Genomic DNA, 16,118 nt, shown 5'->3' on the forward strand with positions numbered 1-16,118 from the left:
GCGATAACACGTGGTGCCAAACACGTCGCCAGCGCTGTCCGGAAAAGGCGGCCTGCTAGTTGTAGACAATTGTCTCGAGCACCGTACATTTTCCCTACACCAACTTACCCGTGGTAGCTTGAACGTCTTGTGCTTCTGGCCGCAGCAGAGACACCGCTTAACAGTAACCGCACGAGCGTAACGCCAACCTGTTTATTGCCCGCTGACAAATACTACAGTACAGACACTGGTCGCGAGCATAGAGTTTCACGCCATCAACACTAGCGGGAAATTATGGCTGTTTAAAGACTGGTATGGGAGCGGCGGGCTTTGCTTGGATTTTGCTCCGAACTTCGTCCTACCGACTCCGAACTCTTCAGATTAAAAACTGTTCGAAACTAATTTTTTTCATCAGGAATTTTGTTGTCTGTTTGCGATTACACTTATTCACCCCCCAATTTCTACAAGTGCTTGATTTTTGTGATTCGCCCTTGCGATAATTACTGTAGATGATCTGACGTCGTGAATTTTATCATAAAGTTGAAGTTTGTTCTATGGTGTGTCAATGCCACTGATGTGATAGGCTGCTCAGGGCTTCAGTAAATAAATAAATAAATAAATAAATAAATAAATATCAACCTATCTATTTCCTTAACAAGTGAGAGATCTTCCGCATGATCAGTGCTACCCAGCATCAATATAGAGATTGGGCGCCACCGAAGCTCGAAAGTGTCACTGTTTACTTAACGGATGGCAAATACTTAATATAATATATTGGCTGTGAGCGTAACAGTCATTTACTACTACGAGGCAAACGTTGTGATGACCGTATGCATAATAGCCGAAGAAGCTGCAATGAGCCGTGGCAATGAAGCCGCGTCGTATCGTACCAAAGTCCGCGCTAACTCTGATTTTAACTGGGGCTCAGAGATTTCAGTGCCATATTTCCCTCTAGTGATCTCCGTATGAAACTCTATGGTGACGAGGCCCAACGAAAACAGGAAGTGTTTCTTTTTTTTTCTTCTTCCAATAGAAAGGCTACGTTTGGTCCCGTAACTTGATGCACCAAGTCGGGAATTAGCCGCCTTCGCACCGAAACAACAACAGTGCTGTTTTACAACGTAACACATACCAGCACAGCATCGCAACACAAGGCATCAATGATATGCGGACTCAGCGGCCAAGCCGCACTGTACAACGAAACCGATTTCGGTAGGAATACTTTCAATGCAATCACATCCGTTCACGGCGGTATACATAGGAAGGCTGATGTTGAGATACATGTTTATTTCGTTCACTTGTATGTTCAGAACAGGCGATTTCAAGAACTGAAATTTTCCTTTTTTCGGTGCCGACTCATGGTGCTGTCTTAGACGCCAAGCAGGGCACAATAAGAAGAGAACGAAGAACGTCGCTGCTCAGAACTGAAAGGCTTTATTAAAACCAAACAGATAAGTAACTCTAAAGAACCGTCAATCAAGTCACGAACGCGGAAGAAACCCAGTCAAGGAATGAAGGAGCAGACAGGGAAGCTGATCACGTGCTCCCCGGATAGTCTATCTGTTTGGCGGACCTTGCAAGTTACGAACAGCTGACAGAGCCATCCGAGTTCCTGAAGATAACATACATTTCTGAAAATCTTCGCATACCCTTACTACTGTGCTGCAACAAGATGCCTGCTTTGCTAAACAATGGCTAGCAGCCACAGCTAGCTCATGCAATGCTCAGCCAAGTTGCTCCAGATGCAAGTACAGCTAGCGTCATTGTCCGTCCTTTTCTTATTGCGTTCTGCTTGACATTGAAAAATATGGATGTTAAAAAACTGACCATGCAATTATCTAGTTAGCGACTGCACAGTTTGTGATGATAGCTATGAACTGTCATGGTTCGTGCTGCTTTACTCTTTTTGGCAGTTAATCTTCGACCCGGAGGCGGATGGGATGTCCATTCAAGAACGAACATATAACCGTTGTCTCAGAACGAATTGGGTGATATCCACACGCGAATATTAAGGGGGGGGATGGAAAGTTGTATCTACGTGGTGATATGAAACAGGACGCCCGAACACGATGATAACTGGAGCGACCAAAACGAGCTCTGTTCTTTTCTTCTTTATTTCTTTTTGTAGTTGCACCATGGTTCAATGACTGTAGATACGGATTCAGTGTGTGTTTACAGAAAGCAGCTAATTACATCACTAAGCCGGAAATTGACATTGGAACGTCCTGAAGCATACAAAAACCTGCCCTGTTTAAAGCGTAGTGTTTTTGTTGACGGTTCGCAGGGAGGGAATATGCTCGCGAGGTTGCCAACAGTTCCCAATAGATTACAGAGAGACATTAAAGAGAAGCATGAGATCAATTTGCATAAAAGGACTGTGCCTTCACAATTCTGTTTAGGAACATTACTGCACAAAACGAAGACGCTCCGTTCTTGAATCTCGCGGTGAAACCTGCGGATGTGTCCGCGTGACATCAATTAGCTAAGCAATTTTTCTTGTATACGGGCCAGTTTTGGTGCAGAAAGGTTCGCGATCGAACCTCATTAGACTGACTGTTTTGTTTGTTCAGATTGCGAAGAAGTGTTTCTTTTTTCCCACTGGTACGCTATTACCTGGACCGGAGCAGATGCTGCTAGAAATCCATGACATCGCGGCAAGTTGGTATACGGGAAGTTCAGAAAGACGCTGTCATCCGTTTTCCATTCTTGCGTCTTACCGACTTACCATACCTTCACTCGCGATAAGAGTGGCTGTAGCGCTATAAGAAGAAGCATAGGTCAAGGGCCATGCGAACTAGAACCGTCCCTGACAGGCGACATGTTTATACAGATACATCCGGGGAATTGCCAAGCGTAGGCCGAACTCGAGCAGTGGTTTTCTACTAACAATTCAATGCTCATGACCTCATGAAGGCATGCGTTATCGTCGTTCATGAGCACAATGCAACACTTAAGGACAAACAATGAACAACTGTCGTTAGCAGAATATACATTTATAATTACATCCGTAATTCAGAACGGCTACACAGAGAACTGTTCCGACCGGTTACGTTCGTGTACACTTTGTGCTTCAACGCTACGTTACAGCACAATGCGTCACAAAAAAGTACTGCGAAAGCATGTTGCAGTGTTTCGCTACGTCGAATATAATGACTAGGAAAACCTTCGCGAAGCACTTTAAACCACTCAGGCGCCGTGCGAATTCGGGCGGAGACGACTGTACACCGTGTCACACTGATGCCACGTGGCACCTGCACTGTGTTATACAAACTGGACGGAATTTATACTGTAAGAACGCGTTTCTCAAGTCTTCGGGCCTATTTTGCTTGAACCTTGATCCAGAACTTTGGCTCTTGTGTTGTTTGAGAAAAACATTGCAACCGTCACACGTCAGCAGCACCGACAGAGCATAACTGACATAAGCCACACGTCGAACGCAGTACATGCGTCGAATGCCTGGAAACTCGACTACCCGACTTATCACCGCCGAGTAGCTTGCGAACATTCCACAGGGGGTTAATCCACAACGTGTAGCATTACACCAGTGCGCCTTGTACGCGTGGATTGTGTAGGGTTAACCACGCAGGCTGTACACACCTGTTCCTGCAAACACGCGCCATACTGAAGACCTCGCACGGGAACGCTCAGAACATTTCTACGGGGCGCAGCAGCCTTATGGCTCTACGCCGATCGGAGCACACAGTCTTTAGCGGTCACTGTTCCTAAATCTGCTCGCGGTGGCAGCCACGGGCGTAGCCAGGAGCAAGATCCGCCGAATTCCGACGTCGGCGGGGCACCCACGCGCACACACCTACGCACGGTTCAGCGTTCCACGTAGAACCGGAGCACGTCTTGCAGCGTGATGCGTCCGCGGGTGCCTTGCCTGACGGTGGCCGTCGCAGTCCTGGCCGGCAGAGGCCGCCGGCAGGCACCGCTGCCGACAGTTCGCAGCACGCGGGAGCGAAGCGTCGCATCTACAGGGGGTGGAAACAGACGCAGACACAGAGGCTTCCAGCCAGCGGTGACGAGCTTTGCGTCGCCAGCGGGTCGTCGAAGGGCAGGGAGAGAGAGAGACCACTGCCCGCGTCTACTGAATGCTACACGACTCTTGCTCTGGAAGCACACCGAAAAGAAGAGAGAGAGAGAGACACACACAGCACACTGGTCAGCACCCGGCGCTGGAACATTTTTACACCTCTCTCTTTCCCTCTGTGGTTAGCTGCAGGAAGGAGCTCGACCTGTGGCTATAGTTTAGCTGGCAGGACACTCCATACGAGATGTCGTTAAGAGATCTTCTAGTCGTGCTCCTTATGATACTCGTGCGCTACTAACGCCAGGAGCGCTGATTAAAACACAAGCAGGACGTTTTGTTGTTTTTCGCTTTATTCGCTAGAAACAAAGAAACGGGCAAACAATAAGTGTATATATATAACAAGCACCATATCTGAAAAATTACGTTTCTTGAAGAACATGTGCGTCCTGTCAACGGAAATGTGGAATTTAACGTGGTTGGTAAAAAGAAAAGAGTTGTAAAACACTCTACAAGAGCAAAGAAAGCAGTGTACTACAATTAAGGTGAAAAGAAGCCAACAAGACAACAGAAACAAGCAGGCAAGAAAGCAAGGAAACATGCATGACATCGTTTCGTTTTGCCTCGTCTTTGAAGAAACCTCCAAATAGCGTTTACCTGCGCCATAACCGTAATGTATGGCCCCCGCGGTTTCCGAAACAAGGGTAGTGTTGCGTTATTAATGTCTGAGCAGAAAACGAATAAACATGTCCGTAAATAGTCCGGTGAACGGATTCGAACCACTGGGCCCTGCAACGTGCGCAAACGTTCATGAACTCAAGATGGTATCACTGAAGCCCCACCCATATGCTATCAGTTGAGCTCCATGGCCTGTAGTGTTCACTGCTGGGTCCAGGAGGGAACATTATCAGGCTAACACTACTGACGTTTTATCTAGAAACACTCTTTCTGCTCCTTGATTATGTTTACTTAAGAACAAAGGATGGTTAATGCGGCATTTTGATGGGCTTTGTTGGTGGCTACCGACATGTTCGGCCAGCGTAACGTTACACACAGGGACGACTTTCCGTACTTGTTTCATTTCTGTCCCCCCGGTGTAAAATTATGCTGACGGGAACTGTAGAGGATAGTTCGGCGTATATTAAGCTCAGAGAAAAATAAGAGAGTCCGCAGAGCATGCTCAGAAGGTGTGGTATAGAGGAGCCATTGCTGATAGCCACCGAGGGTTGGAGAGATGTCAAAAATGTTTCGTGCTCGTCAAGTGCTCCAGTGCCCCTGAAATACTTCGGATCCTTCTAACACGGTGTGCTCGTGCGATAGACGTGCTATAGCGATGTACAGAGACCTACGTTTCTGTTCTTGCAAGGCACTTGGCACTTACTGATGCTTCGATATCGGTCAAAATTAGCAGCCTGATCACAGTTTCCAATCCGCATTACTCAATAACCATTTTGCCTGCCTGGTGTGTACATAAAACAAAATTTGGCGCTCTACGCCCACCACGTCATCAAAGACTGGTGCGGCTGCAGAGAGCTGAACTGGTTTCGCCTCTTGTCGGCAGCAAGGGTTTTGGACAAACCATAAAAAAACATCAAATGCCAAATGTTTTGTTGCATGACAGAGACCAGGAAAATGCAATCATGTTGCAAAATTTAAGCAATAACAAAGCAGCAGTATATGCACAAACTTCCAACATTTTTATTTTAAAAAACACAGGTCCATGTACAACTCTCGTCGAAACGCACAATACGTTGAGCAAGCAACCGAAGCCCTCGTGCATCAAACGCCAATCAGTCATCATCATCAATATTAGAGAGAGAGGGGGAGAGGTGATCAGGTGGCCACGACAAGGCAGTGTGTCACGTACAGTGCAGGCCAGAACATCGCGGATAGAACAGCTTCGCGATGAAAACAGCACGCGGGTAGCCAACATGTTAAAGACGTACAACTGATTCGACTCCACTGTGCAGAGAAACGACGCATCTGGACACTGTTCTTCAATCACGTTTCCTTATGTTTCTTGAATTGATTGAGAAACGAAAGCTCCCTTTAGCGCATTCGAATAGGCCACGAAAGCACCTGGCTTACAAGCTCATCACCCATAGATGGCTGTAGGGTGTCATCAAAGTGCAGCGACCTCTTCCGCCGAGGGCTGGTAGCCACCACCTCCTACTACTTGAATTCGCACACAATAAAGACCTTACAGCAAAGACTGAAAAACTGGTGCATAACGTTTTGTAGCGCATCTTGTCGCATTAACAGCCTTCGTTGTAAAAGTTATCCCTTTTAACTTTACTCTTTGCTGTTGGAGATACTTACGTAGCTGGCTTTTTTTTCTCCGTTGCTCTATTGCTCACGAAAGCCATAGGCTTCCGTGAGCAATGAGCGATTCCGTGAGTCGAGTGAGGCACCCGCTGTGCTTCAGTAACACCTCATGGCAATTTCCGGACGATAAATATTCTTTACTCGGCGCCCGCGATTCGAATGCACTGCAGTGAAAGTGCGCTTTTCAAGCAACTTCTTTTCGTCGTAAGAATCATCAGGAACTATGACTGAAGCACAGTGTCTTATTTTTTTAGTCGGGAGGTGGCACTGTGCCCTACACATTGGAGTCAAGGTATATATATAGAGTTTCAGCTGAGGCTCGATATTGCGTATTAAGAAGTAGCCGGCTCTAAAGGAAAACAATGTCTTGTTGATGCTCATTAAAAAGAAGAAAGGAGAGAACAAGTGGAGAGACCAAACTTCAGAATGCCAGCTCCTGAATGCCCTCAGTGTAGTCCTGTTGTGGAGCTATTTGTCCTCAGTGCTGTAGCATCAGTGTGCCGCTCTGACCCGTAGTATACTGTTGCGTAGTCCCTTGATACTGCACGACCACTGCTCCCTGCCTAGACCTGCGATGCCTCTCTGTTGGACAACTTTATTTACTTTAATGAAATTTGGTACATGTTCTAGAGAAAATACGTAATTTAGTGACACTGATCGAAAGTCTTAGAAAAGCATCGCGAAAATCACAAAGTTAAAAAAATCACTGAAGCTCCTTGTTCGCAACTCAATAATAACTCTGCAATGTTTACTTATTTTGTTTTATTGTTTTCACCGATCAGGGCGTCCATAGCGGACAAAGTTGATTTAAGATGCATCACATTCCAGCAATTTGTGAGCAAGAACTTTGAAAGACTCACGTAAACAAAGCGGCTATTTAAGATAAAGTATGCACTAGTACATTATATTTGTCCTAGTACATTATATTTGTGTATTAGAGGCGCAGGTCACATATTGTGTGTCTGGTTTCAATGTTCCATTACGTGTTTATAACTAGACGCAGCAATTTCTTTCTTGAAACTAACCGGCATCAATGATGTTGAAGAGTCAGGGTCGTAAATAAAACAAAATGCTTCAACAGTCACTACAACTTTACCTTTCTAGCTTAAAGGAAACAACTTTAGTTCAAATGTGTCGAGAAGGTGATTAAAAAGAAGAACACGTGTTTACCTCTCAAATATGTTTTTCTTATTTGAATAGCAAATTTGGAGTTGGCCCCAAGCTAAAGATTTCTCTTAATGGCCACTTATATCCGCATATCCGCACCACCCACCACACCCCCTCTCCCCCAACACACCTCCTTTAATTTTCGCCAGGTACATGCACAGTGCGTGATAACGAAATACAAGTTACCTTTCTTCCTCGGGGTCCTGCGGTAGCTGTCATGTAGCTGCGGCAAAGACTCAAGGGAGTCCCTTCTGAAAGGGGAGACGAAAGCTTTAGCTTAGCACAGCGTATACATCACCACGAACATTTCCCACTACTTGTCAACATCTCAGATTTTCTTCTTGTTTATTTTTTCAAATTGCTCTATGGAGCACAGCGTCACTGCTGTTTGCGTGCTCTTGCAGTAAAACATGCCACAGCTTAGTTTTCTTGCAGCGTTACCGTGCCTGGTCATACGCGCCTAAGCGCGCCTAGACGCGTCTAGACGCGCTTTAGCCTGCGAATCACGGTGCTGGAGCCACGCACGCAGCCCTTATTCTCCTGTAGTTTCCAACAAAATTTACAAGAAAGAACTCTAGCACTGCAATTCAACCGGTCACGAGAATGATGGCTAGTATTTAGATTTATTTAATCTTTATGATTTTGGTTTCACTCGTTTCTTTATCGGTATTTGTTACGTTTCGATATTTCTAAACATCCAAAGAATGACAGCTGTTTAAGTGAACGGAGGCAATGCGTTTCTACGCTTGTGCAAATCATTGGTTATTGTCGCACTTACAAAGCAATATATTCTGTCGAAAATTACCAATCCTAAGTAGTCGCGAACCCGTTTGAAACCAGGAAGACTAGGCTTAAGCAAATCCATGTACTACTCATCGTTCGCGTGCTGGCTAAACTGTCACACCTGCAGCTTCCGTAGGCACCAGTGCCAAGATTCTTTCGAGAGATTCATGTAAAAAAATTTTATTGAGGGAACATTGCTTTCCTTCCCCTGTAATTGTTGCAGCCGTTTTCAGAGCATGGACAACTTCCGACGTGCGCTATTATCACTCTGACGCTTTAGCCGGCAAACTATGAGGAGCGGCAAAACCGGCATCTCACAATCAGCCTCTGAACATGTGACCAGCATCCGAAAGAGTGGCACGCTCTGGGCGATGACCCGCTTTTTATGTCACCAATAGAGACTGTCAGAATAAAAAAAAAGGGGGAGGTGAGCTATGGTGAGTTTCACAAAGTTTAGCTGAATAGGCTGGACCACCGCAGACATGCAGTCTCGTTGAGCGACACTAGCCGCTAAACAAATTCATGAAAATTCATGAGGCATGATTATATAATGTTACAAGGAATACCTACCTGCACGCAGGTTTACATTTACAAAACAAAGCGTTAAGCGGAAATCAACACTACAACGGCTTAGCAGCCAAACCCCTGCAACTTGATCTTGTTTACACCACGAGCTACAGTCATCTGTGGAACTATCAAGATTTCAAATCTCAGCTACAGTCATCTGTGGAACTATCAAGATTTCAAATCTCAGTTTTCCCAATAAAATGAATCACTGTGCTGACCAGAAGCTATTTGTAACATTGGAAGCTTTTTTTTGATAGTATCCACACTAAGAGGGACAAACTTCAGTCAGGCCAGGAGGCATTCGTGATTAATCTGCTCAGGCCAGAAGGAAATCGTTTCTTTCACTGCTTCTATATCTTCAAACCTTCGTGGACAGATTTACGATTGCTGCAGCAGTGGTGTTCGTTGTGCTCGTCTCGTTTCCAAGATGTCTAACAATGCCGAGGTGCTCGAGTTCCTTCAACGTGATGCGACACCATGGATGTACAGTAAAAAACATTCGTATAGTGGCGCACCGGTAGGCCGGATGTAGCAGCCTCCGATCCAGAGCAGACGACGTGCCGTTGGCAAGGGCAGACGACGCCACGGAGCTTGCGTTGGAACCCACGTAGCGGCGCACCTGCGGCGTTCCCGGCGACGTAGTTTCGACCAACTGGCTACGCGAGCGCTCGGCGGTGCGTAAGAACCTCCTCTGGTTGGCCAGACTGGAAATGCGCCTCGTACTCTCCTCGATGTCTTCTCGGTGGCTGACATAGTTGGTCAACTGGAGCGAGAAGGTGCGAATGCGAACAAATTGGTTGCGGCAGTGCTCCACACGTACTCCCTCACGTAGCGCTATATTAGGTAGACAGAAAAGAGAAAGTCACAAGGAGGTTAGCCGTTGTAAAGACCAACTGGCCAGCTTGTGCTGGCTTAAAGAGATCAAGAAAGTTACAGGGTTCCATTTTGATGCTTCTGTTGTCTAAAGATACGTAAAGTGCCCTCTGAACGAGTATGCGTTGTTATTAGGCGGCGCCACTCGTACACACACATATGGATATCACAGCGCTTTATCTGATCTTCGTTATACCTCCATGAGAGGCAAGCGTGACAGCAGACGACTTCAGAGCGCATGGAGTACCTACCACGAAGAAGGCCTCCGGGAAGCCCCAGCTATCTCTATTGCTTCGGTGCGCTCCTAACAGTAGGCACCTTTTCTCACGCAGATATGGCGGCCTAGGAAGCAAAAGTCGGCTACAAGCGTTCTAGACTCGGCTTGACCCAGCTTGGCCTGGCTAGTGCTAACTTAAGCTCCAAATTAGACGTCTTCTGTACAGCTTATAGTACATGTCTTTAAGACTTCTGCTGTAAGATCTGATGGAGACGTAAAGGCTCAAGTACGCTTTTAAAGTCGACCTCCAAATCTTACGAGCAAAATTTACGCGCATTTTTTTTACCTCCGGGTTACAACGATTCGTTCAACACCATCAGTGGAATGATTACATCGGTATGTTATAGTCATATAGAAACGCTCCGCAAAATACAATAATCAACCAGTGTACTACAAAACTTGTGCACGAGACGATTTCGCAAAGACCGCTGTCGGTGACAGCGCTTATCAATATCTGTCAATTTAAATTTACCGCGTCATCCGAAACTAAAGCCATGCCAAAGTTTCGTGTGTCCTTGATCACAATACAACAAAAACTTTCAATAGAAATGTGTAAATTTATTATTTAGATTGTAGGAGTTTCACTAAAAATATTCAAATGAAGTTTCACAAGCTAACATAATATGGAGTCGCGCAACAATAGGTGCGCTACTGTGGCTTGGCCGCTTTCAACGCTGGCACTTCCGTGCTCCCGTGCATTGAATCCGCTTGAATACCGCGCATTTTTAACGTGTTCAACGGATTTGTACTGTGCGCGCATCGCCTGCTCTGTGTCTTTCTGCGTTGAAGGCGCAGCTGCATTTGGGTAAGTGATCAAACTTTTTGCCTCGTTTGAAAGCTCTGTTGCACGACTTGAGCACCATGACCAAGTTGGTTTATTATTTCACATCAATTAATGCATGTCGGTTACTGTTTCGAATTTCCTTGAGGCACGTCCAATGTCGCGGACACAACTCAATAGACTAGTCTAGTTGAGATTACATTTTGGTTGGTGTAGGATCACTCGATGCCGTTAGTATCTGTTCTCCGTGTTAAAATTGTTACATCGGGAACCGGTTCTCGTCGAGTCCTCGCGTAGTTTCCTCATGGTCTAAGATTGCCCACTTTTTAAGCTGTTGCTGTATCTATATAGACGCGAGCTATAGCGCTTATTGACATGCAGTACTTCGTTGACAGTCTGAAAACTGCATCACGACGCGTATAATATATCTGCATCCCTCCGTCTAATTGCATCGACACGTAAGCACGTACGTTCACGGTGTCCACTGCGTTCTGTTTTTTATTGTCACTTTGATCTTCACATTACAGAAAACTTCGCAGAACTTGTTTGGTCCGATAGGCTGGCTGGCTAGTAACTGGACCAATTGTTCGACGTACCTAGATAATTGGGCAAGCGGTTACAACAGTGACAAAAGGAAAACAAAACTAAATGTAGATATTAGGAAGCGCAAAAGGAGAACAAAAAGCAATGTGGCGCACCACATCAAAGTATGACTTCGTGCGAAAGCCGTTGTTGCCCGTTATATAAAATACGATTTGATGCATCTTTTTCTAGCATGCATGGCCTTGGAGCAGCAAAAGTTTGACACCCTGCCCAGTACAAGCACTCCTCCGGATCAATGCTACCCGGTGCGGTGAGGCGAGCGTTTCAGCGAATGATGACGGCTATGAGGATGTTAATAATGGTGATGATAATGACTATGAGGATGATCATGACGACCGATGACAAGCGTCCAGGAAGACATTACCTGTCATCGATTTCGACCAAACGTTAAATCGCGCTTCAATCTTTTTATTCCTTCTACTAATCATTGTCCACGTTGGCACGCCCGCCTTTCAGTTACCACGGCAATATATATATATAGCACTGTTCTCACCTCCACGGGAGGCAGGTGTGACAGCAGACTACTTCCGGGTGTGTGCGGCGGTTCGGAGACACTGTCGCTGCTCCCGCCGCTGCTCCCGTTGGCGCCGTGGTGCTGGCCGTGGCGGGTTGTCCGTACTCTCCTCGCTCCTGAGACTGCCCCTCCTCCTCCTCCTCCTCCTCCGGCGTCTCGGTGAGCGCGGAGAGCATCGTGTCTCCTGACCGCCACGTTGTCGCTCTGACTGAAAGAGGGGCCGGCACAGCGGGGACGCCGTCAGCAATGCAACGGACACAGGCCGAGGACAGTAAAAATATAGTTTCGTAGACAGAGCACCGTTAGAACATTTACGTATTCCAGTTTAAGAAATGTCAGGCCTGATAGTTTATGCGAGTGGACAACCGGACATATAACAAGCATACAAAACTCGCAAGCAGGATCCTCGACAAACCGCAACGGTTTGCCCCGGGGCGCCCTAAAACTCGCAAACTTCGTAAAGTAGCGACACTCTCCACCTCCGCATTCACTCCTCCTCGTTTCTCCTCTCTTTCACGCTCCCTCCTCGACCGTGGCGCCGCCTACACCGCTCAAGCGTAGCGACGGCGCCAACATGCGCTCCTCGCCACTCCGTAGACGCTTCTCGAGCGAAAATTGCGCTGAAGCGCGGCGCGAGGTCCCACGTGACGCTATTAGGCCTATAGCGACGCGGTGTCTGTTTCGGCCAGAGCACGCGAGAAGGAGGCGGCATTCTTCAAAGCATGCCGCTACTTTACGAAGTTTAAGGGGCTTTAGGGCGCCCTGGTGCGGGGTTGGAACCGTGGATGAGGTCGCCTGGAATGAAGACGCCTGAGTGCTTACCGGTGCGGTATGTCGAGGATGTTGTAAGACGATCATATAACCGAGCTTCACAGCCGAAAGAGGGCTTGTTAGCACGCTCTGGGTGTCGCATCAGGTCAAACACGAGCTTTTTTTTTTGTAGATCGCATGTCGCCGACTTTTTGTTCAACGCCCCAGCCATAACAGCGGCAGAAGACACAATGGAATTTCCTTCCGCCGAGAAGAATTAAGTTCAGCGCGCGTACAATTGGTTTTTGTCCAGAAAGACCCACAGGCGCTCCAGCATTGGAGCATTTTAGCTCGATCCGGTGGTCATGCCGAAGAATTTCGGCCATTGCCCTTTCGGCAATTTCTTAATCTTCACCGCCGCAATACACCAGCGTAACTTAATGGGCTGCACTGTCAAGAAATGAGAATTCGAAAGATCAGGCAAATTTCAAACAACCTTCAATTAGCGACGTCGAGAGGGCAACATCTCCCTTTAATAACATACGCATTTGCGGCACTTAGTAGGCACTTGGCCCTGCTCTAGAACAGCGTTTTCTGTCCTGAGACGCATCAAACTTTGTGTGGCTATCAATTCTTGAAGATGTAAGGTGAAACATTCAAGATGTTCAAGGGGTTGATTTACCCCTATTAGAACGAAGGTACTTAGCACGGTCTATTTTGCGGCCCAGTGTGGTTCTTCTGTCACGTTGTACAGCCACCATTACGGATTAATAGGTCCTTGCAGTCCCTTCTTCGTTCCTTCTTCTGGTCGCGAGCCGTACAGAACTGGCGTGTCGCGCGGCGCTTGGGCAACCACGCTGTCGTAGTGGGTTCGCGTTTCCACCAGTGTCTGTCCGCTGCCGGCAACTTGCTCTGCGATTTCTGCTCCGCCTGTTACAGCGTGATCAGTGTCCTGAGCGCGAACTCGCCTGCTTTTTCCTTGGCACGAAAATTCGTTACATGTCCCCGAATGCGTACTTAAATCGCGGACCACAAGCGTTAAACGCACCTGCATTTTACTCTACAACCGTGACATTTTATCGTCGCATACAACAGGTACGTCCTGATGTAGACGTTCTCGAAAACCGTGTTGTAGATATTCTGTCAGCTTTGCTGCTTCCTCTAGTTCCCCTAGCGCGCCGCGCACGTTCCAATAATGTGTAGTGGGATGCGATAACGGCGTCATTCCTTCCTGGCCACCTACGCGGCTTCATGTGGCGTCTAGGGTGGCAAGTGCTTTCGATTCTTGACGGGCTAGAGCGGTGAGGCGTAGTGCCATCATCGTTGTGTCCCAATTGCCCCCTTCAAGTATCCAATAAATATGTGCTACTGCAATGCGTCTTTGCCAGGGTATTTTGCAGGGCCGTGCATACTGGCTTCCGTGGTCTTGGAGTTAACCGCTTTATTACATCTGGTTGCTGCTCACGTGGCCGCTTCGCACGACTTTTAATTGCTGCGGGGGCATTTTTTCCTGTGGCATAAACGATGTGAGGCAGTTGCAGCGGGACATCGTCGCCTTACCGTGGCCTATGCGGTTATATGTTACTGAGGACGCGGACACTACTTTGAAAACGTACCGTGTGTACGATGCTTCGTTTTTTGTATATGTTATCGTCCTGGTGCAATTATGCTTTGATTGTGACTCAGTGTTCGTATCGTCTCTTCTTGAAATAAGCTTTTCCTAAACACGAGCCTAAAAATCACGAACCATTCCTCCCTGTTAAGGTGGACAACCAGCGGAGCCGCCTAGTACGTAGGCGCGTTGCTCCTCGGGAGTCCGGGCCATACGCGGCCTCCCTATTACGACGAGAGAAGTGAAATTCAAAATGGAGGAAGGCAACTTGTCTTTCTGCTTTTTTTTACATGTACATTCGTCTGGACGACGGGACCACCACCCCGAGGAGCCGGAGGGAACTAGCCACGAGTGACGTTTCGACAGCACCGCCGCCACGGGAGAGGGGAAGGAAAGGAAACTAGATACGCGAGCGCTTGGAACGCCGACAAAGAGAGGGTGGTGCGAACGTAGACATGGATGACGCGGGTCGCATGCGTGCACGGATGCAAATCTTTGAGAAACCTTTATTATCTACCTGGGAGTCAACTGATGCTGAAAGTGGTGCATACAGATAACTAATGTACTCAACATGCACATTCGAGGGACGCCGACGAGCTGCAGCCGTGGAAGAAGACGACGACGAACGCGCGAACAGTGGCGCGAGCGCGTTCGCGCGAGACCTGCGTATTTGCTGACACACACACAGAGAGAAAGAGAGAGAGAAAACATTTAATCGGACCATCGAGGTGGTTGCTCTTGAGGTCGAGTGGGTGGTGTCCTCATTCCAGGACTCCACTGGCCATGGCTGCTCGACGTACTTGCTGGACGAGAGCTTCTCTAGCCATAAACAGCTTCGCTTTAAAATTTGCTAGAAGACTGTGAGAACAACAGGCGCACAGGGAGCAGAGAAGTCAAGTCAGCATAACGGATATATAACAACGGAACTTGACTACGGTTCGCGCGGAATTTATTGCATCACTGACTGACCACATGAAGATTGACCACACGAAGGGAAAGACAGGAGCTTGTGTGTCAGGGCCTGAGTATTTGATGGCGCAGAAGAAAAATGCACGAAACCTTAGGCATGCACAAACAGCTTCGCTGTAAAAAGATTCAATGCCATTCCACTCTGTGAAGGCGGATGCCCAGCGAAGCTGTGCATGCGGGCCCCTTAGTGGCGAACTGTCCATTGCCGTGGGTGAAACGCCGTATGCACATAAATGGAAGGCGAGGCACGACTAGCCCCTCCTCCACGATGTTAAGCCTCGGAAGATGATGAGGCACCCGGGGGGTATACGTATACCCACGTATTGTTTCAAAACGTGGCACGATACATTTTAGTAACGAATTCCGGCACGTAGAACAGACAAGCACCTTACCGCACTCCGAGGGCCCACACTGCTTCACCGTAACCAAGGCGATCGTGCATTGGTAGGTGTCCCGCAGTGAAGTTGTGGTTGTGAGATCACTCGAAAAACCACAAGTGGCCACACACAACACAGGCCACACAAAATTGTTTCCCCACAAACTCCCTCCGAAACCTGGCCGTTGTTCCGGTGAAACGTTCCAAGTTTGCGAGATGGGGGCCACATATGGACGGTTCGCATTTCTATCAGCCTCGCGGTCCTGGCGGCCAGCACGCTTACGGGACCGCCACCACGGGAATGTGGAAGGAGATACCCAAGCGCTTGGGAACGTCGACAAAGAGAGAGAGGGACAAATGGCCGACGGGGATCAAAATGTGCTATCGCTTCTTAAAACCTCAATATCTGATACAGGTTGTATTTGGACCAATGACATTAAACTTATTTTTGCAAGTTGGCGGAGTGCTTAAAGCCTGCTTCAACTCCGGCGCGGGTGGGCCCATTATTCTAC

At 47.6% G+C, this 16,118-nt stretch overlaps 1 protein-coding gene across 3 annotated transcripts in view; it reads right to left on the reverse strand.

Annotated features, from left to right (window-relative positions):
* Positions 1-178: 178 nt before the first annotated feature.
* Positions 179-16,118, reverse strand: part of LOC142589936 (kinesin-like protein KIF19) — a 170,212-nt gene continuing 154,272 nt past the window's right edge. Inside the window, exons 20-23 of one of the 3 annotated variants that reach the window (XM_075701654.1) lie at positions 11,879-12,107; positions 9,367-9,614; positions 7,688-7,752; positions 179-3,953 (exon numbers count right to left, since the gene is read on the reverse strand). In XM_075701654.1, coding sequence (XP_075557769.1) covers positions 3,802-3,953; positions 7,688-7,752; positions 9,367-9,614; positions 11,879-12,107 — 694 coding nt within the window. In that variant the 3' untranslated portion in view covers positions 179-3,801. Of the gene's footprint in view, positions 4,093-7,687; positions 7,753-9,366; positions 9,615-11,878; positions 12,108-16,118 lie in introns of those variants that run through there. The other 2 variants (XM_075701655.1, XM_075701656.1) reach the window with 2 other exon arrangements.

The sequence above is a fragment of the Dermacentor variabilis genome, chromosome 8 (assembly GCF_050947875.1).
Source record: "Dermacentor variabilis isolate Ectoservices chromosome 8, ASM5094787v1, whole genome shotgun sequence".
NCBI classification, from domain to species: Eukaryota; Metazoa; Arthropoda; class Arachnida; order Ixodida; family Ixodidae; genus Dermacentor; species Dermacentor variabilis.